The 23,167-nt window shown below is 40.2% G+C and overlaps 1 protein-coding gene across 1 annotated transcript; it reads right to left on the reverse strand.

The window, feature by feature from the left end:
- Nucleotides 1-3,054: 3,054 nt before the first annotated feature.
- Nucleotides 3,055-21,558, reverse strand: LOC104143953 (carbonic anhydrase 2). The gene is made up of 7 exons (XM_068933110.1): nt 21,101-21,558; nt 20,317-20,514; nt 9,797-9,915; nt 8,156-8,248; nt 7,328-7,390; nt 6,147-6,302; nt 3,055-3,929 (listed from the first exon to the last, which is right to left on the reverse strand). Exons 1-7 carry the CDS (start codon nt 21,132-21,134, stop codon nt 3,810-3,812), a joined length of 783 nt encoding a protein of 260 aa, XP_068789211.1. The 5' UTR covers nt 21,135-21,558; the 3' UTR covers nt 3,055-3,809.
- Between the last annotated feature and the right edge of the window lie 1,609 nt (nt 21,559-23,167).

A 23,167-nucleotide genomic window follows, 5' to 3' on the forward strand; every position in this document is an offset into this window, starting at 1 on the left:
TCCAATTGAAATAGGTGAGACTGTGATGTTACAATGGGTGGTGATTTGAAGTCTACTATGAAAGAATTGCAAGACATAATTATACTCTCCTCATATATGCAAATAATGAAGGAGAAGAGAGGCCCGAAGATGAGCTGGATGGCTGCATTCACATTTATCTTGATCAAATTTGTCATTCAGGAAATGACAGGAATGCCAGGAAAATTGTTTTCTTTCTCTCCAAGTCGGCCTTAGCAAACAAGACTTCCTTGAAAAAACTGCACATTGTGCAAAAGTCCAACTGCAAAGTGGTGTGAGTTTGTGTACAGCCCATATGCTCTTTTATGTTGTAAAGGGTTTTTGAAAGGATTTGAGGGGGAGGTTCTCAAAGTTTCTCCGCTTAAAATAAAAGGAAAAAAAGAAAAACAAACAGCGAAGTTCCCTGGTACCACACACAGGTAAGAAAGTCAGCAGGCTCTTCATGTGCACCATGTATATGACTTATAAACACCAGCTTGCACATTGTCAGGCTGAATATAAAAGTACCTTATATTCGGCAAACATATGCTATTGGCAACATTCCAGGTAAACAGGCTCATGCAAACAAGATGATAAATACATGGCTGATGTTGATTGTCGTTGCTAACTGTTACTTATTTATGGAGCAACCTTGAAGTGTGGTGGCAGTTTGTCAGAGGAAGTACAAAAACGTGGAGCTAGATTTTCAAAACTTTTTGGTTGTTTCTGTGCAAGCTAGACCCACCCCTCACCCCTAGTTACCTTTAGAAACCATATACTCAATATTCCTGCCCTGGTGAGCTGATTTTTGTCATGATGCAAAGGATGGGCAAAATAGATATGATCTGCCATGATGATGGATGGTTACAGAAATTGAATTGTCCAATCTTTCATTAGAGGCAAAATTACTTTCCTACACACCCTATGGGAAAAAAATGTTAGTCAAAAATTACTAACAACTATGGTGCCCTCATTCTCAGTGTTTAATTCTGCACCTTGACCTGGAGAAGCTGCATTACTACCCTTGCAAGCAACAGCTCTGTGGAACAACTGTTCTGTGTTACATCACCCATATTGAACTCAGTGTCATGTAACCTCGCTGATTTGCCCCAAGGGCACATTCCACAGTCGTCTTTGTACATCTGCGCCTGAGCTACAGTCTCTTCGGTTCCTCATCACCTCTTTGGAGTAGCTGCATGCAAGTCTGTGGGAAGGCCCACTCCAGTAGGATTTTTAAATAAAATCCTTGTTGTTGTTGTTACTGTTTTGCCTAACATATTAGAAGAGCTTTCTGGGGAGACTGGAATACCAGTCTCTGCTACAAAGAATGTGTAATATAAAAGACTGAACTAGTCATTGAATGGAGACAAGGATTTCCAATTTTCACCTTAACACCCAGATTAGAAGCAGATAACACTTAGCATAATATTTACAAAGCACCCAAGCTTTGATACTGGAATTCCAGCACGGTTCAGGCCATGGCTTCAATTAATATTTGAGTATTAAATAGGAAGCTTTCTATTGCAGCAGTGGTTAGAACTTCACAGACATTCCCAGGTTTTTACCCTGGCCTTTTGGAAGAAGTTCACATTCTCTATCATATAGTAGCCTGGATACTATTTAAGCAGCACAGGTACCACTGGGAATACCATCTCTCAGTAAGCCCTATTACCTAGTAATCAGGATATCATATCTGTCAAGATATAAGTTCAAATCCCTTAGGCAGAGGAGAGACTTGAAAATCTAGCGTTCTAATATTTTTTAGGACTGCCATAACATGTAGTCTTTAAGAAGAGAACAAGAGAACAATCCTCTTGGATTGCTTCAGCAGCATGAGCCACAGTGTATTGGATCTATCATTCACATTCTTAGAGGTATAACCTCTCCTGCCTTTTTAAGGGACATCATAAGTGCACAACTCAGGCCTGTGGATGACATTCAAGAGTCAGAAAGGTATTCAAGCTATTCAACATCAAGAACCTAAATTAGCCAGTGTAGTTGGTTTGGAAAGAGATAAGCACCCCCAGAGATCAATTCAGGGAAGCTGAACTAATGACCTTGGTGAAAGACAATTTTGTTTTTCTATTTTGTTTTTTAAACCAGTGGAAAGCTTCTCAGGCAGATCTGGCGGAATTTTCTGAAGATTTCTGGACGCAAAGGTCACCCGCAGGCTGAGAGTGCTTCATTCCCATCTCACATATTTCAAGATCCCAGCTTCAGGACGCAGCCTGCCCAACTGATCTCTTATAGACTACAAAGTGAGCCTTGATGTGGCAGGATCACACTGATGTTGCATCAATTAAATGCCTTAAAATTTAGGACCAAAATCTTAATCTCATATCAGAATCCAATCAGAAGAGAGATTTGAAGATGACTTTTCTCACAACAACCAGGAGTCTGGGAAGGAGGACAGCCCCTTATGGGATTGCTTGGATCCTGTGTACTTATATCAGATATATATTCAGATACCTATTACATACGTGTTCAGGAAAGCACAAGAAACCAGCAGAAACAGATCCAGTAATGGAAGTTATTGGAAGCAACTGCCTGCCCAGCAATTTCTCTGTTTAAAATTTTTCTGTTGAAATCATTCACAGAGATGCCTTACTGTGAGGCTAAAAAACAAACTTTGGACACACAGTCTTAAAAGATTTGATTTTGTTGGAGAAATGGTTTGGGTAGATGTTCTGCATAAACATATGGCACTTTGCTTTTGGGCTGTCACAGAAAGGCAGTTTTCAAGCAACCATTTTAAAAAAGCTCATTCTTCAGTATGATTTTGTTCAACATTCTTGTGAACGTTTTTTTTTTTTTTTTTTTTTTTTGTTACGTAGTCAACTTTGACAATAAGTTGTAGTGGTTGCTCAAAACCAATACTTCCTTCTGTTGTCCATCAGAGAGATACTTACGGAAAATTCCCTAATATATCCTATGGGTTTGCATTCATCTTCAATGTCATTGAAATTGATTTCCTTTATACTGTATGTTTACTAATTGTGTTTAATATGCAAGGATATGAACAGGTCAATGACTCCTTTCCTGAATTAAAGTAACAGCTTGGAAGCAAAAGAATAAGTATAGTTTTATTAGAGAATTTATCTAAAATACAATATTATTCTCCTTTTTAAATTAGAGCATATATTATTTCAATGAAAAGATACTTTATTATTTCTATGGCAATAACAATTTTTAAAGATAATATTTAATTTAGGCCATTTTTTAATTAAAAAATCCAACACACTACCATTAAGACATAATCGAGGCTGTTGATAGCATGGGTAAAAATGTAAAACAACCTTAAAAATATTTACATGTCAGTTTCTTAAAATCTAAGAAGACTATTTCGCAATATTCGCTTTGCTTTTCACTATCGCAACACACTTTTTTTTCCTAAGTCATACCTATGTTCCGTATTCCCGTGCTTTTGTGAAAGCTTCAAGTTATCAAGTTAGTTATGTATCCTATGTATGTGGATGAGGTTTCTTAAAATGGCTTATCTTGCTATCACCATATCCTCTCCCAAAGAGCCAACATACTGTTACACCAAAGTGTCAGTCGCGGTAACAGTCATCAAAACGCACACAACCCCCCCCCCGCCACCTCCCCCAACCCCACACGATAAGAACCCCTCTCCTGTTTGGCTGAGAGCCTTTCACATTCCATTAGCTGGCATTTTAGACACAGAGCAGAAGAAAATCATGGATCTGGGAGACAAGATGTTGCCAGGGCACACATGGCAAAGGTTTCAATTGTGCTTAGCAAAAGGGGCTCCTCGTAGACACACTCAATTTCTAACACGCTCAGTACGGGCGTTACTGGAATGAAGCTCTAACTTCTCTGCTCTTCAGAGGCTGACATGGGCGCCAGTTGTCCACCATGTGGCACACAGGCTCATTCTCAGCACTGAAGCAAAGGCCACGGAGTTTGCACATCTGTGGAAAAAAGCACAGAGATCCTCAATTGCATCTCCCTGTTTCAATGGGACTATTTGAATTATTCACCTGGGGCCAGAGCCAGAGGTTCAACTTAAAAGTTTTGCCAGCGTTAATGGGCTAGAGACTTCATCACCAGCCACGTGATGCACCATCCACAGCAGACTTCATGCACATGTACTGTTTTGGCTCTTTTGAAGGCTGGACTTTTTTGGGCACTTGATATTTTGAAATAAAATTGACCTGATCCTTCGGTACAAATTAAGATGGCCAAATTCATTCAAGAGATCTTGATTTTCAAATGGTGTGAGAGGGGAAACTCTTCAATATCTATAGGAGCATGCTGTAAGGTTCTAGTGCTTGTTCCTAAAGTAAAATTGGTGCTCACAGAGTCTAACGTAGTAACACCATCACATTGTCTAAGGGGGAAGCTGCAAAGCTAATAAAAAAGACTGTGCCAAAATAATAATCTGCTCCAAATGTGATGTCACAGAGCCAACTGAAACTGCAGACATAAATACGTAGGAGGGAAACAGGCTTTGTAACAGGGTGCAAGACAGGCTTCTTTATCCAGGGAGGACGGCCACAGGCAGCGGCCAGCTCAGGAGAGGCCTTACCTTCATGAAACAACAAGAACAAAGTTCAGAGCTCGACCTCTTCCAACAACTGCTGTGTCAGTATAGCACATGATAATGGGCTTGCTACACCCTGCTGTAATATCCAGCTTTTATCTATCTTTAAAAAAACCAATTCACCTTAAATCTAGTGGCAATACTCTGCTTTATGGCTTCTTGTTTTGATCCATTTTGGAATGAAAAGGCAAGCTGCCACACACACTGTTTTGATCTCGAATTCGTCTTTGAAATGTCGATTGTAATATGGAAGGGTGTGTGTGGGAGAAACAAGTAGTGCCTTTTACCACTTGTAGGTGGTGAAAGTAGGTGTAGTAGGAAAAACAGTCCTACTTTGATGAATATGCTCCTGCTCCACAAAAAAAACTACATTTGCATACCTTGAATTATCAATAACAATGCCAATAGTATAAAATAAATAAATAGTATCAACTTTAAGGCTCCCTTAAAAGTTACAGTTTATTAATGGCAATGATTGCTCTAAATTATGATTACTTCCAGTAGTTCTTCCTCTTCATTTATTCTACCTTTTGTTATATTATGTCCCGGAACAGATCAGTTGCATTTTTTTCATATCAGCTGAATAAACCCCCTAGAATTGTGTTAATACCATTGCCATTGATAAAAGATTTAAGAGTTTGAAGGGCAAACTAAACCCCTTTAGATCTAGTTTATATGTATAAGCTTTATATTCTGTTTACAACTCCCAAGAACACAAATGCAGACCCAAGGACGGAATCTTGCCTCTACATAATTTCATTAATGGATGGGGCACAGAGCTAGGACTGGAAATGATTCAATCTGCAAGAGCTCTGTCCTACTAGGAAGTTCCTATGCTCCGCAAGCTGCACAGTGGAAAGAGGAGTGTTTTTAGATAGCAGACAGACTTCTGGAATTTGCAAGTTTTCTCTCTTCCAACAACAGAGTTTTGTTAGAGTTATCACATTACTGTGTGGGATTTCCCAGTCCATTCTTTTGGGCTGAACAGTCCTTGCACTACAAGCTGTGTGTGTCCTGGAGGTGCTGGAAGATCTGGTAGAACTACAGAACATCTACAGAGCTACAGTGTGTGTGCTCCAGATGCAAAACAAATGCTCTTCAGATTCTCAGTAAATCCAGTATTTTCAGGGTAAATATATCCAGATAGGTGGTTTGTGTGTGTACAGCAAACCTACTGATGCTTAAAATACATGTTAGACTTACTGTGCATGTGCCACACAAATGGCCTTTTCATGCACTCTACAAACTTCCCATATTTTTACCACATGGCAGCTCCAGCCATGTATCTGGAAATCCTGATCAAAATTTTTAAAAATCCTCAAATTTTTCCTGGACAATAGTCCAAAGAGAGGACAGCCTTACATGTTACAGTAAACTCGGCTTCCACACACAGAAGCACAAATCTTGCCAGAAGAAGATAACCACTTCAGATATATATTTTTGACATCTGACACTAGCTAATACTCTGTGTAGCTCTGCAGCAACATAAGCTGCCAGTTCAGAGAAAGATCACCCTGAGGGCTAAACCAGAACAATCAGTGTGATTCCAACACAAATCTATTGGCACTAACCACTGAAGACCTACCTGCTCTGCACTGACAGTGATGGGCTCCTTCAGAACATGCCAGACAACGCACTCAAGCAGAGGAGGAGTGGTCAGTGAGCCAGGATATGTCCAATACTCTCTAGATGCAGGAAGCAGTCCAGTAGGGTCAAAGTTCGTGAAGGAAGCTTGTTTCCCCTACAGTAAAGAAAGGAGTTGGGTTAAGGTCCCAGCTGGCATACACACACTTGGCTTGTACTAATAGTCTCTTGTGAGAGGTTCTGTGTTTGGAGAAAGAAAGAGGACAATGGAGTTCGGCACACAGTGTTGGGAGCCTCCTACAATATATTTGAGGTTAAGAACTTTCAGCACCTCATTTCTTATTTTATAGGACTTTCAAGGCCTTCTTTCTCGTTTCAGATGTTGAATTCACATCCTCCTCTCTTGGAGATATGACTTCTCTATAGAAACCATGTGATTGATTTCAGATGCTGTGTACACTGATCACAGGGGAAATATAGAAACTGCAAGGTCTGTGGGAGTGTCCACCAAAGTAAATGGCAACAGCCATTGACCTCAAAAGGAAGCCTGATGACAAAAGTGGCAGCGTAGTCTCATTCTCTACCATTCTTATCCGCATTTCTCACTGGCATGGGCCTTTACTGACTTTGAGGGTACCTGGTTACTCAGTGAGTATTTTTAATTACTCATTACTCAACTCATTAAGATCATATATACATTTCACACAATATTTAAAAAACAGAGAGGCATTTTTTTCCCTAAAGGTTACATATCCTGTTCCAACTTCTTATCTGGACTCTTTCTGTAAATAGCCAAGAGGGAGGCATGCCCAGAAAGAAATTTATCCCATAGGCGCATTTTGCCTCTCTCTTGCCACTGACTAGAAAGGGTGCATAAAAGAGTAGTTCAGATCAGGAAACTGAATGCTACTCTATAGGTTTAAATGCAGTTGAAAGACAGATAAATGTAGTCACAGAGATATAAAACGATCACAGTTTCTGAGTACTCCCTGCCCTCTACCATAACTTCATCTGAATCACTTTCACATTTAGGAGTACCATGGCATCAGTGCTGATGGCAGCGAGGCTTGTTTTACTCTCATAAATGTAACAGACTGGGAAAAAGTAAATGATCCACTTTCTGGAGAAGATGACACAACACAGTTGTAATTGGAGGCAATCGAAACAGATAGCATGTATTACCTTGGTTTGAATGGAGTTCAGAGCATCAACAACTTTCTGTATTTCAGGCTTGGCATTCCCCACCTGTAATATAAACCACACAAAAAGAAAGTAATCATGTGCTCTCATATGTTACAGTTCTTGAGGAAACTTTTTACAGTGCCTTTTCACAGCACCCGTTGCTTACATAACAGGAGTACTATGGTGAAGGGACTGGAACAGGCCCTGTAAATAAAAACATGCCAGCTGACAGTCAGCACAAATGGGTCAGCCAAGGACAGTGGACAGAATAAAGTTATTTTCATTTACAGTGTGGGGATTTATTTTTGGACTTGACCCATTCCTTTTCCGTAGAAGTCACCCTCCTAGCAAAATACAGCGAGGCCAGAACACAGGGCACAGTGCTGGGGCACAGTCACCTTCTTCAATGAGCTCTGAAGATAATTCAATCAAGACAAAATACTCTGAACGTTTAACAACGACAGGAGCGGGAAACAAAGGTTATTTAGGCCTATCCTACCTGCATATTCATACATATATAACTGTGCCGTTATGCACATCATCTTTTACTGGGAGAGTTATGGCAGTACCACTGTTATAGTGGAGGCAAGTATGCTGGAACAGGGCAGCCACACTGATGAAAGGCAGTCATATACCACTGGTGATACAAAAATGTACGATTTTTGTATGCAGAGGAAGTCAAGAATTTGGAGGATCATCTAGTTTGCCCTGGATTTATATAGTGTAGCATGATGCTGCCTTATTCTATATTTTTGGCTCTAAGGTCCCCCTGCAACACAGCGAGCATACTGGACTAATCCAAATAATATAAAAAAGAGTTTAACTAACCTTCATGAAAATGCCTACCACAGCCAAACCATCAGGATGCTTCACAGCTTCAGCAAATGTACCATATTTTGCATTCCAGTGAACAATATGGAGCTAGGAGCAAGGAAACAAGAAGCATTATGAAGAATATATTCCATCCATAATATTTTACAAACAAGGATGCAGGAAAGTCATTTATTAAACATTAACAGCAGATGGTGTTTTACTGCTGGGATTTTTACTGCTGGAAGTTTTGTGTACGGTTAACAATTTGTTGAATCTACTTTCAGGTTTCATTAATGCAAAGAGGTTTCTGTCATGCATTATATTTTGCTTCTCACTCTTATTCCCAGATGAGTTTTAAATGCAAACCGTGGGCTGCATCCTCCTGCTTTTAGTCTGGTGAAACTCCTGTTTTCTTCAGTATGAGCTTTCTCTGCACGCAGTCTGCAGGATTTTGATATAGAATTTCAATGCTATGTATTCTGGAGTTCTTGTCAACCTTGAAAGACATGTTTGTCCAACATCAGGGAAATAATGTCAGATATTAACATCAGCGTCTACAGGTCTGACCTGCAATCTAGAGAGTTTTTAAAAAAACAGTCCTATCCTTTCCTGAAAAACCTTTGGAAAGAATATGAAATGAATCTCCAGGTCATGTTAGCCAGGATGTTCCTTTCTTTTTGGTTTCCCAGGTATTTCCAATTACAATGAAAACAGGACTTTTTTCCTCCTCTGAAAGTTCGTTTGCTCTTGCTGTTCCCCCTCTTTTGAAATGAAAAATATTTGTACTATCGTAAGTATTTTCAAGTCAAGCTGAGCAAGTCATTATGATACTGGGAGCAGATACAAGGTGATGGCAAGTTTCTTGGATAAGATAAAAGATATCCTTATCTCAGTAAAAAGCAGCAAAGCAGGTGAATTTATAGGGCCATTTCTTCTATCTGTCAATGCACATCACACCTATGTTCAGTTAATGTGTGCATTTACGGCAAAACTTAAAAAAATCTGCCACTGCATCCAGTGAGAGATTTCTAAAGAGGGGACAAGGAAGGGTGGGATGCAAGTCACTAAAGTCACTCCATTTTTGTGCTAAGATTACAATACAGTCTTAAGGAGTCCAAGGCATATCCAGAGTCATAAGGATATTCAAAGAGGTCAGCCAAAGTGCCTCCTTGGTATCACTTGGCTACCTGCCTTTTCCCTTCCTTCTTTGCCACCAAAAGATGAAAGGATCTACTCCAAAATAATTGTATTTTTATATAAATGTCTCTGATATCAAAAATCGACGTGAGGAAAAGTGCGCATGTATGTACAGAGGCAATGCAATTCTATTTTTTCTTAATTTTCAGGAATCACTGAGAAAGCAGGAGAAAAACAGGGACAATTAGTGTGGGCTTTTCTGCTTCTGTAGTTTCTTTGACATGAAGTAGCTGAAAAAAATTACAAGGAGTGTTGCATTTCTAATCTCTGCTTGTGGAAGAGGTAGCTCCTGAGGTAGCATTTTACCAAAGTCTTCCATAGTAAATCCCCCCCCCCCCACCCCACCCCAGTCTCTGGCTCTATTAAGATTTCTAGGGCTGCTGCAACCATGGTAGAAGATTAAAAGAAATGAAATGCTAATATTACTCAGAAGAGTGAAGGAGGCAAAGCATGTCCTACCTCTGCATCATACTTCACACCATCCACAGTGTGCTCAGACCCCTGGCCCTCACAGGATCCCCAGTGAATGTGAAACTGCACCAGCCTGTAGACTCCATCCAGCGCTCCACCTTGCAGCACTGCAAAGCAAAGAGCCTGCATTAGCATCTCCCACAGCCTTTGCTACTGAGTCTCACTTCGACTGGAACACCCATCTCAAGTCTTCCAAGTGAATGACAGGTTATTGCTCTGCATGCTGCCATGCTACTCCAGTTCATCTTCAATGGTACATTGCTGCAATAAGCCAAAATCAATAACAGACATATAAAAATGTAAGTGCCTTTACAGTGGGTGTCTCATCAGCAATTTAACAGGCATGCTAATACTACAAGGTAACAAGGGTTTTAGGAAGAGCTGAGGATGTAACTTTTCTGTCACCAAATAAATAAGAAAAGCCAAGCAAAAGAACAGCCATTGTGAGAGGCCTACGTAGAGCTATTCTACGAAAGTACACTTGAAGACCAAGTCATCTTTCACTTACTTATATACTCTGTCCTCTCATTTTAGGTACTTTATCCATTTAGGCCTTAATCCTGCAAATCCTGTAGTGGACTGGATTGAGTAAAAAGCTTTTGGCTTCAGATTAAACCTAAGCACCTGCTATCCATGGGTTCCTGCAAGGCAAAGTGCTGGGCACAGCGCTACGCACTGCAAAGACATGAATTTAAAATCTCTTGTCTGTCACATCTTTTACTCCTCGAGAATGAGTGGCTTAAAAAAGGGTAGTGAGAGCGGTAACACCTACAGAGACAGATTTTTAAGAGCAATCTGGTCTGCAAATGAGGTGTTTACTTATGTTCTCTGCTATTTGGCATTATTCCTGCTATGTGACTGATGTAATTGGAGTGCCCAGCCACACTTTCAATTATACAGGAGTGAGCTCCCCTGAGCGCCCTTATTCCGCTTGCTAGTTTTAACCTTGTACTTAAACTGAGACCAATCACCATTACGATATGCAGGATCAAGACCTAATACTGCCAAATGCTCAGGGCACAGACAATGTCTTCTCCGGTGCGTCATAAAGCACAGAACAATGACAAACGGCCCTATTAAAAAGAGCTATTTGTCTAAATTATTAGAGCAAGGTTTCACACTGGGTTTTTTTTGCTTTGGTTGAACATGTCAAATTCATACTTAAATCTTTGTTTAGGGTGTTAATATTTGAAAAACAAATATATTTTTAAAATGTAATGTGAAGTGTTAAGAGATCAATCTCTCTCTCTTTTTCTCCCTATATAAACATATACATAAATATATATATATATATATACACGTAATAAAGTGACAGAAGAGTATTGACATCAGACGTTACAGGTAAGTGTGCTCTGGGTATGTGCCACAAACAAAATGGTTCTGTGGAGTAAAGATGCTTTCCTCTCAGTCTGCAAATAGTGTAGACACATAGCTATCACAGTACGTGCATGTGTGAAAATGTGAATCAAACACAAATAGGAAAAGTTCACTGACTGTTCAGGTTTGAATAACCCTGATTATATGCAAGCATGGACAATAGCCATGGATACTTGGCAATGGGGGGAACTCGAACTGGCAAGAAAGATTTGACTAAAAATTGAAATATAAGAAAATTAAATGCAAGATACATAAAACACATTAGTTTCCACTGCTGTGCCTTATACACACAAAAATTGAGTTTGGTGAACAAATTTAGCATTTGCCTGGGTGTCCTTCTTTGGCAAATAAAATTAGAATTAGAGGTCTCCCAATACGTATTTCTCTTTGAACAATGTTAATGTATGTTATACTACAGTCTCTGCAATTTCAGACACCGTAGCCAACATCAAACAGACCAAGACTTACCCTACCTATTGCCAAGCTATCTAATGTGAAGAAGAATGGCTGTTTAAAGAAATTAGACAGTCACATATGTTATTGTACTTTTACATTTCTACATGTACTATATGCCCAAGAAGCATAGCTGTTTCAAGTACAGCACTACAAATGAGAATAATTTTTTTCATAATGGCTACTGCACATGTGTATTGGTTTCTTTTTCAAATGAATTGGTTGCTATATCTTCACAAATGCAAAATCATTTAGTCCACACAATATCATATTTCATTTAAAAATGATGCCATGGAGTTTTAATGTTATAGTTTCAGTTCCTTTGGCTAATGGACTAGCTGTTGCAGAAATAAAAGGACCGAGGTTTTACCGTCCCTGAACCTCAGAAGGCACTAGCATAGCACACATTAATCTGCCATTATTAATCAATGGAAAGCATGCTGAAAAGCAGAACCATGCAATCTTCTTAAATCCGTTTGCAGTGTTATTTCTACACAAAGTTTGCTATACTTTCATAAAATTAAAAAAATGCACAAAAGTCTCTTTGCAGTTTTTGCTTACTTTTCTCATTCTGTGGTTTTCAAATCCAGCACTATTTTATTTTGACTCACAGCAGAGCATTCAAAGAAAGTAATAATTAGATTAGTGTGAATGAATACAAATTCAGCAGGCTTAATTATACAACAGCCCTTCTTATGCTAGCCTATATTAAGCAGTTATTATTTTTTCTTAATACTGCTCAGCTTTTCCAAAGAACTAAAGTTTAAAATTAAACTTAAAAGGCAAAGCAGAAATGTTGGAGCTTAATTTTATGCAGAACAAGCTCTTTTAACCATGAACAAATATTACCAGCTTTTGGAAAGTAACAAGTCTTTGAGAAACAGAGCAACATTCACACTGGGAACCTCCCTATCCCTGTCCCTGTCACCTGCACATCGATTCAGCCTCCATTAAAGACAGAAGTCCAGCCTTTATGGAATGTACTGTTCCATTAATGTCTGTGGGATTTCTTGGATAAAGAAGATGAACTATATCTGTCTCCATTACACTTTCTTAGGATATTTGGCAACGGACAGAAATCAAAAGGGTGTTTTGTTGCATCTGGGATGGCTGTTTACTGAGGCACACCACTTCACTGTTCTATTAAAAGGTAAGTCACTGGGCAGTTACCTTTCCCTTGTAGAACAGAAACAGCTTTGAAAAATATACTGTCAATCACATCATATTATTTTTAGGTGGAGGCAGCATCTGCATGTGTGAAGTTTTGCAGGAATACTGTGGAATTACTGCTATTATAGTTACTTCCCAGGGGGTGTTCTCTCTATACAGAGCAGAAGACTAATGTACTCATCAAGGCAATAAACTCGTCAAAGAAATAATCCAAATGGCTACACTACAAGATTATTTCATGAGTTAGAATGAATTCTTCCCCGCCATAGAAACTAGTGTGATAAGAAAAATCACTCTGAGAAAATGCAGACTGAGAAAAGGTTCTTGAAATGGAAATCATGACAATACAGCTCCTTCTAATAGATGAAACAAGGTATCCACTACAGTATGACAAATGTCCACAGTTCAAAACTTATTAAATTTAGTTCTAATTCAGATACCTCTAAAAAAAAATATCTAATGGCAGAACAATTCTGGTGTCCACTGTTGAGGACACTCCTCTTGCACACACTCTGCTTGTGCATATATATGCACAGTATATACATTAGCGTTAGTGTTGTGCAGGCATCTGTTTCTACAGACATTTACATGACAGAAAACAGGCTTTGATGAGATACAATAAATAAGCATTACTTGGAAAAAAAAAATCCTGAGCACCATGCACTATTAATGGCACAAGGAGAGCTCTTATGAGGATGCTGAGGGATTAGCCTTGTGTTCTTATGCAAGGTTGGGCTTCCCCATCTGACAGACTGGGGAGTTCAGCCAGGGTGAGCTGTCATTTCTGTGAAGCATAAAGTACAGAACGTCACGTTTTGGGAGACGTTTCCTTCTTTACGTTATCTCTTTCAAACACTCCTCTGAGGACACTACATCATGACAGGACCCAAGTATCTGACTGTAAGGATCATACTTGTAGAAAACGTCTGTAACGGGTTTCACCAAGAGAAAAACTACGTAATTGGTATCTCTTAAGAAAAAAAAAACCTACTCTGACCTGGCTAAAGGGGTAGCCTGATAAGGCACCAAGGATGTTCCAGAGAGATAGACCAGAATGAAACATCTGTCAAAATGTATCAGGCCTGCACAACGTGTGCCTCAGCAGCTGGTACGTGATTCTAGCTCAATCCACCTGAACTATTTGATATAGACTGGGTACCAGCCAGAGAGACTGACCTGCCTAAGGACACAAAGTTATTTAGGTTCTTGACCTTCCTCCGCAGTCCTTCACACCATTTGTAAAGGTCCATTGTACACCTCTCATTCACATAGGTATATATGTGGGAATGTTTGTGGCACATCTGAGTGTAAGTGTATGTTGTAAGTTGTGTGTATGTACTTGCAGGAACACAAGCAACCACTGACTACTTGCAGTGCATTAAGGGGTGATGGCAAGAGAAGTTGCTCTTTGTGCATGAAGAGCAGGCAGAGAGCATTTTATTCTTAACCTACTAACAGATGCAGCTTATGAAAATTAAACAAACATGAAAAATAGGCATTAAGTTATAAACAATTTGTTCACATAATGATGCAGGCTGGGAAATATTGCTCCTAATATAGAAAGGGAACTATTCAGTATTCATTTCAATCAACCACAGTGAAATACACTACTCCCTGACACCAGTGGAATTTTATTCTCATGTAGTCCCTTAATGGGAGATTTCTGGGGGTTATAAGGCGCTGTAGGAGTCCCTGATGAGCCTTCAATCCTGACAAGTTTCACCCTGGAGGATCCATCAATGACTTGGTAAGTACCAAGCTGGAAGCATTAAGATTCTTTTAACAATAATAATAAGCCATTGGCTTCACTTGTGGTGGTGATAACTTTCATATTAATTGCAGTGACAGCTCACAGCATTGGAAATTGTAGTGGACATGGTCCTAATATTACTCTGAGATCTAACAGAGGATGAATAAACTCAAGGAAGGTATAGGAATTACCTTTAAGTACACACAAGTTCCTCATGCTTGTAAGTAAAGGAATACACACAACAGTTGGGAAAAAAAATGTCAAATAGAGTAGTTACGGTGATGCCTGGCACATAACTTCATTACATTTTAAAAATAAATTTTCCCTTAAGGGGCCCTTAACGTAGCTGATAACAGTTGACAACTTTCTCCTGGTTTTGTAGTAAGTGTCTCTAGAACCGGAACTAGGATGAAGGCATGGAAGTCAACGTGCTTTCTGTATGCACAGTCTGAGTCAAATATCTGCTTGGAAGTCATATTTTAAAAACAAAAAAACAAAAAAAAAAACCAAAAAAAAGCTGCTGCTGAAAGTGAAGAAGGTGTCCTTTGAGCTATGCAAAGAAATGAAGGCCTGAATCACGCAGGACTAATCTCAGGCTTGTCTTCCTTCTCAGTTCCTTGAAGCACTAGAGCTACACTCAAGCCCCCTACTCACTTAGGCTTTGTAGCTTCTAGTGATATGCGTTCCACAAAGAAATGACTGAATGTGATCTCACACCTTCTGGGATCTCTGACTTTCTAGTAAATTAGTGGAGAAAAGTACTCGTGATATACAAGCAGGTGACTGAATGAAGTCCCCCAAGGCTATAAACAATCAGTTCCCTGGTTTATAATTCAGAAGGGTTAGAACATTGGTTAGGCTATACAGTATTGTGGAGCTTCAACCTCTTACTGTACACCGGTAAAGTGCAATATTATTCTGGCATAGCTAATGTTACATTTTGAAAGCTGGGAAGCCTAAAAATAGATGTCCTGTGGCAGTGGCTTTGATTAAAAGTTCTGCCTTAAGGACAGCAGATCGGCATGGCTTTTCCTCAGTTGATCCACTGTGGTGGAACTGTAGTAGAGCCACAGTGGCACAAATGTGCACAATGAGTGCAACTCATTGCAAACCAAGCAGTGCTAACACACTAACTGTTGGATAACCAATATAACAAAATATATTGGTCTGTCTATAGTGAATCATACTTAAAAGACAGACTTTTGAATAGTATCCTTCCATTAATATTTACCACTGCAGGAAGAATCAGGTGGAAAAATATTTGATTACAGTTACTGAAAGTCTCCTAACTGGTGCTAGTGCCAAGATCAATCCAGTATTTTGATTTCCCAATGTCTACTCCTAATTTTAATGGTCCATTAATGTCAGATTTACTTTAGACTCTATCATGGATTTCAATATTATTTCTAGCTCAACAGCCATGGAGGAAAAGGAAACAATTAAGAGACTCAGCCATGAGGATAAATTACTAGTATATTTAGTAATGGCTTACATCATAAGTTGCAATTCACTTCTGTTAGTCTACAGCTAAAATATGATATTTAAATATTCTTGTTTTAAAATAAATTGCTGATGTATTTTTTCTTTTTATAAGCTCAGCAAATACATGATCAGAAAACCCAGAATACAGCGCTTACCGCTGTGAGCACTTCCCAGTTGAATTTCAAGTTTTGTGCGAATCATGGAAAGTTTTCTGGGGAACTTGCATAGAGAACAAACATATGCAAGTAATAATCTTATTTTGTGTACTTCGGGCCTTCCTGAGTGAAGTTACTTCCTGTGTTTTTTCAGCTCTGATAAGCTGCTGTTTACTTCTATCATTTATAGTAAGTGAAAGTATAAATATTTCCTTGTGGTAGACTTTAATATAAAATGTCTAACATAGCTAAGTAGTTACCATTAATGAGATACAAATCTCTACTTTACTAAAAAGTTCCTAAAATCAGGTGCGTTTATTACAGTTCAGTGGTTATTTCTGAATGCACCATTTGCTTCATGCGTGTGTGGAAGAGTCGGGTCCCAGGATATAAGAACGGACAGACCTGAAATTGTACTTTTATTCTGGGTGACGCTTTTATCATACAGAATTTGTGTCCTTATTTAAAGTCACAGACATTTTAAACACTAATGCCTATAAATACTTACATTTTCACTATTATTAAAAGATAGTGGACATGAGAATTTAAAAAGGAACCACAAGAGATGAAGCAGATGAAGTGACACTAAGTAATAATTTGCTTTCTACAAATAAGTCTAAGGAAGCATTCCAAAAAAAATGAAAGGGGGAAAAAAACAGAAGACAGCCTTTTACCTAGGAGAAAATCATGGAATTTCAACAAATAAAAGGTCACGAAAAAAATGACAACACTGATTTATCAGTGTTTCTTTCCTTACATCACTGTTACCAGCTAGCAACTGCTGAATATGAAGAGAATACACTTCATGAATTGGCTTAGCCTCTGAAGTGTACTCTGGCACATCAGAGCTGTCACATAACCCATGAAATTCCAAGACTGTACCATGAAAACCGAAATACAAGATTTGGGTGTAATTGCTTAGGAAGAGGGTTTTTAAGCGTTACGCTCAGTACTTTGTAACATTTAAGTAGATAAAAAAATTAAAAAGAAAGAAAAACAAAGTCAGGTTCTAGAGCTGTCATAAAGATCTTCATATCATTTCACTTTTGAAACATCATTATAAGACAAAAATCACATAGGTGATAGGGTATAGCTGGAATAATTATAACCTGAAGCAACACTTAGGTGTGTAAAGCTCCACCGGTTAGTATAGAGATCTTCTAAAAGGGCAGAGAAGAAGAGAGTTTCTTCTGCAAAAATACATTAGTCATACAAGCTTTTATGTTCAAAAAGCTAGTTTTTATTTTACATCCTTACTATGCTAAAGAATATAGACTGGATATTATTTTAAGAAATACTATTTTTTCCTCTTAGATTTTTCATTTCTCACTGATACGAGCAGAAGTTAAAGAGCATATATTCTTGTGTGCACATACATAATACAACAAATACACATTCCTTAATTTGGGAGGGGAAATATTTTTATCTCAAAATTTTGAATATTCTGATATCCACTTATTGTTACTTCTGATCACATTATTTTCTGAATCAAAGAAATAAGTAACAGTGACTTTCACAGGGTTTTATCCAGTCACGTATTTTAGCTTTTGTACCTATTTTTACTATACTATTACTACCTGTATTTTTATTACAGTAACTCATTTTATAAACCCCTAAGAACCAGAGTCTTCAAATAGACATTAATACTCGGAGCTATAGTCCAATTGACTTTGGTGTCATTATATATGTGTCTGAAGATTCTTAATGAATGGATCTACTTCTTTGTGTAGAATTACTCATGTGTTCAAGATTATTCATGAACAATGATCTTATTACTTCATTTTGTGCCTACTACTACAGATAATTCATTTCTGTATACGGGACAGCTCAGGGGATAAGGACTGTGCTTTCCTGTGGGAAGTATTTACAAGATTTGGTTTGATTGCCTTCTGTAAAACATAAGAGAATATCACATAAATTCATACAGTTTCTCCTTGTGACTGTTGCATGATGTCTAACCATGGTAGATACATTACATTGTTAGCATCACAATTCTGTAAATAAGAAGTGAATCAAGCACAGTCAAGTCAAGGACAGCTTTATTCCGTGCAATGAAAGTAGGTTACCTAGTTAACTGCAGACAAATGAAGCCATTAAGTGCGCTGCCAGGTAGATTTTATGCACTGTGATTTTCAATAGGAAGAAACATACTGAATAATCCATCCTTAGGTGGACTCAGAGATCTCTAATGCCTTTTTTTCCATTTAATATTAATCTGTTTCTGCTGCACTAATGGAGTTACTGTGAATATTCCTACTTGCATTGCCTATCCTCCCACTCTGAGAGCTGTATCTCTGCATAGCTGTCAGAGGATCCCTGTCACAGATGTTCTAGTTCTGCACTGACTTTTCTCCTTAGGAGCATTCTTCCCACAGACATTTCTTCAGATTATTATATGTTCCTGCAGTTTTTTTCCCCTCCCAAGTAACCAGATACATCTTTCCAAACATATGCGTGCACAAAGTGGATCCTGATTTTCATATGTGCTGAATATCTTTTCTCCCATGAGAACTGAAGTTGTACATAACACCATTAAAAATCAAGACCAAGGATCAGAGCCTGTAATAGTTTTGTATACTGTGAGGACCTGAACCTGTTTCCTTTGGGTTCAGTGAGAGCTGACTCGCATGTATCTGGTGAAAACATAATCCATTTCTTCTATATTTAGAATCATTTACCTTATTCCTCATGACATTGTTATAATTCACACACTTTAACTTCAGCTCCTCGGTGCTTCAGAAAAATAAACACTATGAAATCAGAATACCTTTTTCCTTTCTTTTTCCAACTATACAGCTCTTTATGTGGATGCTCTGTGTAAATCGTATACACAGACCTATGCACATCTATAGAACTGTGAACTACTTAGCTGACCATTTAATACTGTTCAGTATAAACGTCGTCACTAAAAATATGCCAAATTCATACAGTGATGGTGAACATGCTGCTGTTATACTGTTACGTTACTTGTATTTTCAAAAAGAACAAGATTTCTGTAGGCATAGTTAATTTGTTTTCAGCACCATTCCCTAAATGACATTGCCAAGGAAATGCTCAGGAAAAATAGGGCACTTGCTCAAGCAAGTTAAATCAGGCAGTGTCTAGAGAAGGCAGTGACTATCTCTGCAATGGGATTGTTCTTACTTTCTAAATTAAAAATAGAGGCACATTCATCGTAGTAGGGTGATGATTTCTGCAAATTTAGCCAGCTGAGAAACTACAATTAAAGACTGAGCCTACAAAACCCTTGTTCTGACTGTAGCCTTGATTCACATCACTTGTCCCCTCAGTGCAACTATTCCTCTCAGCAACGATTATTAAGAGGTTTGCAGGACTTGGTACTTAAATTGACTGTAGAGTACACTGAATAGTAAGACGCTGTAGAATGGCTGTCTATTAGCAAATTTTGTAGGAATGCGTCACATACAGTCCTATCTTTATCTAGATAGTCCAGAGTCCAGAAATGTCAGGGACTATGCTTCTCTAAATTACCTAAGAGCAAAGCAGCATTTTCCGATCAGTCCTCTGGTCCTGTACTAAACCTGGGAGGATGTCACATTTTGAGGCTTATGGGCATCAGAAGTATGAAACAATTTCTGATAACCAAAGGAACTACTTCCAAACTGTTTCCATTTCAAGTTAAGTTTAACCCTTTGCTGTTCTAAGGCCAATTTCTTCCTTTCGTCTCTTATTTTAATAACTGGCATATAACTTACAGTGAGTTACAATATTTTACAATGCCTAAAGTCATTCTTGTCAAATTATGTTACTTTTTTCTTTTGCACATCTGAGCCCCCATCCAAATCCTTCTGATTTAAACCAAAATAAACCAATTCGCTTCTCTGGCATTTTGAGCTGGGTTGCTCAAAACTGCCCAGATTGGCTCAGTTTTCTTCTAAGAGGAGCTTGGTTTTCTGAGCACGAGCAGTGTGTGATCCTGATTCCTCATGGGTTGAATCCTGACCTTTCTGAAGCCAAAACACCATTGTCTTCAAAGAAGCCTAAAAGCTTCACTAGATATTTGAGTTGCAGCATTTAGTACATTAGCAGCAGTTTTTCCCATCCCTACCCGGCAATGTCAAATATAGCATCGAAGGGAAGACACAAAGATAAGGTCTCACCTGACTTGTCGGAAGAATCGTCAAACTCCACGTTGAATGAGTGCCCATTATTGACTATGTTTCTAGCTGTGGAGGCATCATAGCTGAAGCTGAGAGGCTTCAGTGAGGAGTCGTACTTGGCAGACTTGCTCTTAATATCAATAGGGGACTGGCGCTCTCCATTGGCAATGGGGAAGTTCTCATGCCAGTGAGCGGGTCCTGCAAGGCAGCATAAAGCAGCTCAGTAGGAAAGGACACAAAGCTCAGGGGATATAAACGATAGCCCTCACTCTAGAAACCTTAACGCTTTAAATGCATGAGTGAAGCTTTAACACTAGCATCGGTGTTTAATAATGTACCATCTGTACGGGCTCTTAGAGCTGGCAACACAGATGAGGGGAAATCCCATTGGGGGCCAAGGCAGGCATCAGTCAAGCCCTGAGCATTAGGGGTTCGGGCTGGGGTGTATTGCTGGGGTACCCTTCTAGAGGCCACTCCATCCTGCTGAAGCAGCGCCCTCTCCTCCCCTCTTCCTTGTGTTGCTACACAAGTAAAGGAATGACAGCAGGAAGATGCTTCAGGCAAATTGCGAGGTGCACTCGGCTCGGTGCTCAAAGGCAGGTGGCATCTCAAGGTTAAAAAAAAGAAAAAAGAAAAAAGCCAGGGAGCCAGTTCTCAGCGCGGGAAAGGGCTCGGTGCGGCGCCGTGCGCCCCCGCGCCGAGCGGGCCCGCCGCCGGCTGCCTCCGCGGGGACGGGCCGGCAGGTGTCCCGGGCCCCGCCGCGCACCGCCGCTGCGGCACTCACCGTTGTGGCTGTCATAGCCCCAGTGATGGGACATGGTGCTTCTGCCCCGGCGGTGGCGGCACCGGGCGCCCGGGTGTCTCTGGCTGGCTGCCGCAGCGCCGTGGCCGCGGCGCGCTCTCAGGGGCTTTTATAGGCTCCCGCCAACTCCATGCCCTGCTCCGCGGCCGGAGGAAAGGGGTGGGAGCGCGGCCGGGGGAGGAGGGAGACTCCGCTCGGGGGCGGAGAGAGCGGTCCCCTTATAATCCGCCAGCCTGCGCGCGCCAGCCCTCCTCCGCGGCCGCGGAGCTGCGGAGCGGCCGGCCGGAGCGGCGGCGGCTGCCCCCGCATTGCGCCCGGCGCCGCCGGCACCTGCGGCGCGCCCGCTTGTTCTGCGGGGCGCCGCGTAGCGCCGTGACCTTGGGGAAGAGGCCGGAGGAGCGGGGAGAGCGCGGCGGCCCGCGGCCGGGAGCCGCTGTGAGGCGGCGGTGCGGGGGGCGGCCGGCTGCGAGCGTGCCGCGCGGGGGCAGCGGCGCGGTCTCCTGCTGCTCCCTGCCGGGCGCTGCGGGGAAGGACCCGCGCCCGGGGCCGCTCCGGCTGGGCGGGGGGCGCACGCCGCCCCTGCCGTGCTAGGAGTTTGTGAGAGATGCCGGCTTCTGAAAGGGATTAACGGGGATTTGGGGGCGGGGATCAACTCACTGCGCGGAGGGCATCTACGGTCAGGTTTCAGAGCAAAGAGGACATTACTATTACTTCCTCCTGTATTCTTCTAATCACACTCACAGAAGGAAGCAGCTCGAGCTATGCTTATATTCACTTTCTAGCGTTCAGGAAATGCATGCGTTGAGAGCGGTTAAACTACCACCCCAAGGATGCGCTTGTGAGAATAAAATTGAGCAATACATATTTTAAATGTTTTTATACGCTCAACGCTCTCATGTTTTCCTGCAGGACAGGAAGGATCAGACCTTGACGGTCCTTTCACAAATGACTAAATTTAGTCATATGCTGAGTCTCATTGTCCCTGCACTGCAGTGAGTCTGTTTGTATACGTGTGAAGCAACTCATACACAAGTGGCTTTGCAGGAACCCTTTATCATCATGAATGCTTTTCTGTGTGCTCTTGCTCTGGGCAATTTTTTTTATGGGAATGGCATCGTAAATGTAATATTATTTTATCCCATTTTCTTGTTGAGGCAGTTTATCCAAACATTGTTCTAATTTTATTATTTTCTGAATAAACCACATGGGTCCAAATTCTGTTGTCCATGAGGTCATTGTAAATCTAGAGTAACACCACCAGAATGACTCCATCATTTATATTCAGCATTGCAAAATGTGTGTCATCTGTTTTTATTTGTTAAAAGGAAAAAAAGTCTATTCATGCAATGTGATTACTACTGCTAATAGCAAAAGGAACCATCTGGGAAACCGCTTATAAAAACTGCGGGCATTTCTCAGACTTCTTCAAGTATAAGCAGAATATATTTAAAGCTTATTACTGATTAACACAGTGTGTGTCCTCTCACATTTACATGCATCTATTCAAACTGATTTAGCAACCATGAAATGGAAACGTGAAAGCAAAACCATACACAGAAGTTATTTAGAAGTGGCTGTTGTGTGTGTGATATAGAACAGCAACTGGAAACGTTAGAAATTTATGAGGAATCCCTAGTTTGCTCATGACAGACCCTTTTCGGCAATCACTTTGTACCTTCTGATTGTGTTTTCCAAGTATATTGACAGTCTCGCATAAACACACACATATACAAATCCATATAGTTGAGAATCCTTGAGGAATAAAGCAGAAAGTATTCATTTATGTTGTCATTGCCCGTGAAAGGGAGGAGTAAGATTTCTGTACATTTCAGAAGGCCTCCTTCCACTTAATCCTGTTATAAAAAAAAAAATCAATTCAGCCCAATTCCTCTATACTCTCATATGTCAAGTTTCCACTGACGTCAAAGGGAGCACCACATAAAGAACAAGGGCAAGATTAAAAACGACACAATGTTTGGCATGGTAGGCTTCCTCAAAGATCTACCTAGGGTTCTTACCAGGGAAATGAAGTCACCGAGGGACTGGCAT

This window comes from Struthio camelus, chromosome 2, assembly GCF_040807025.1.
Source record: "Struthio camelus isolate bStrCam1 chromosome 2, bStrCam1.hap1, whole genome shotgun sequence".
In the NCBI taxonomy this organism is placed as follows: Eukaryota; Metazoa; Chordata; class Aves; order Struthioniformes; family Struthionidae; genus Struthio; species Struthio camelus.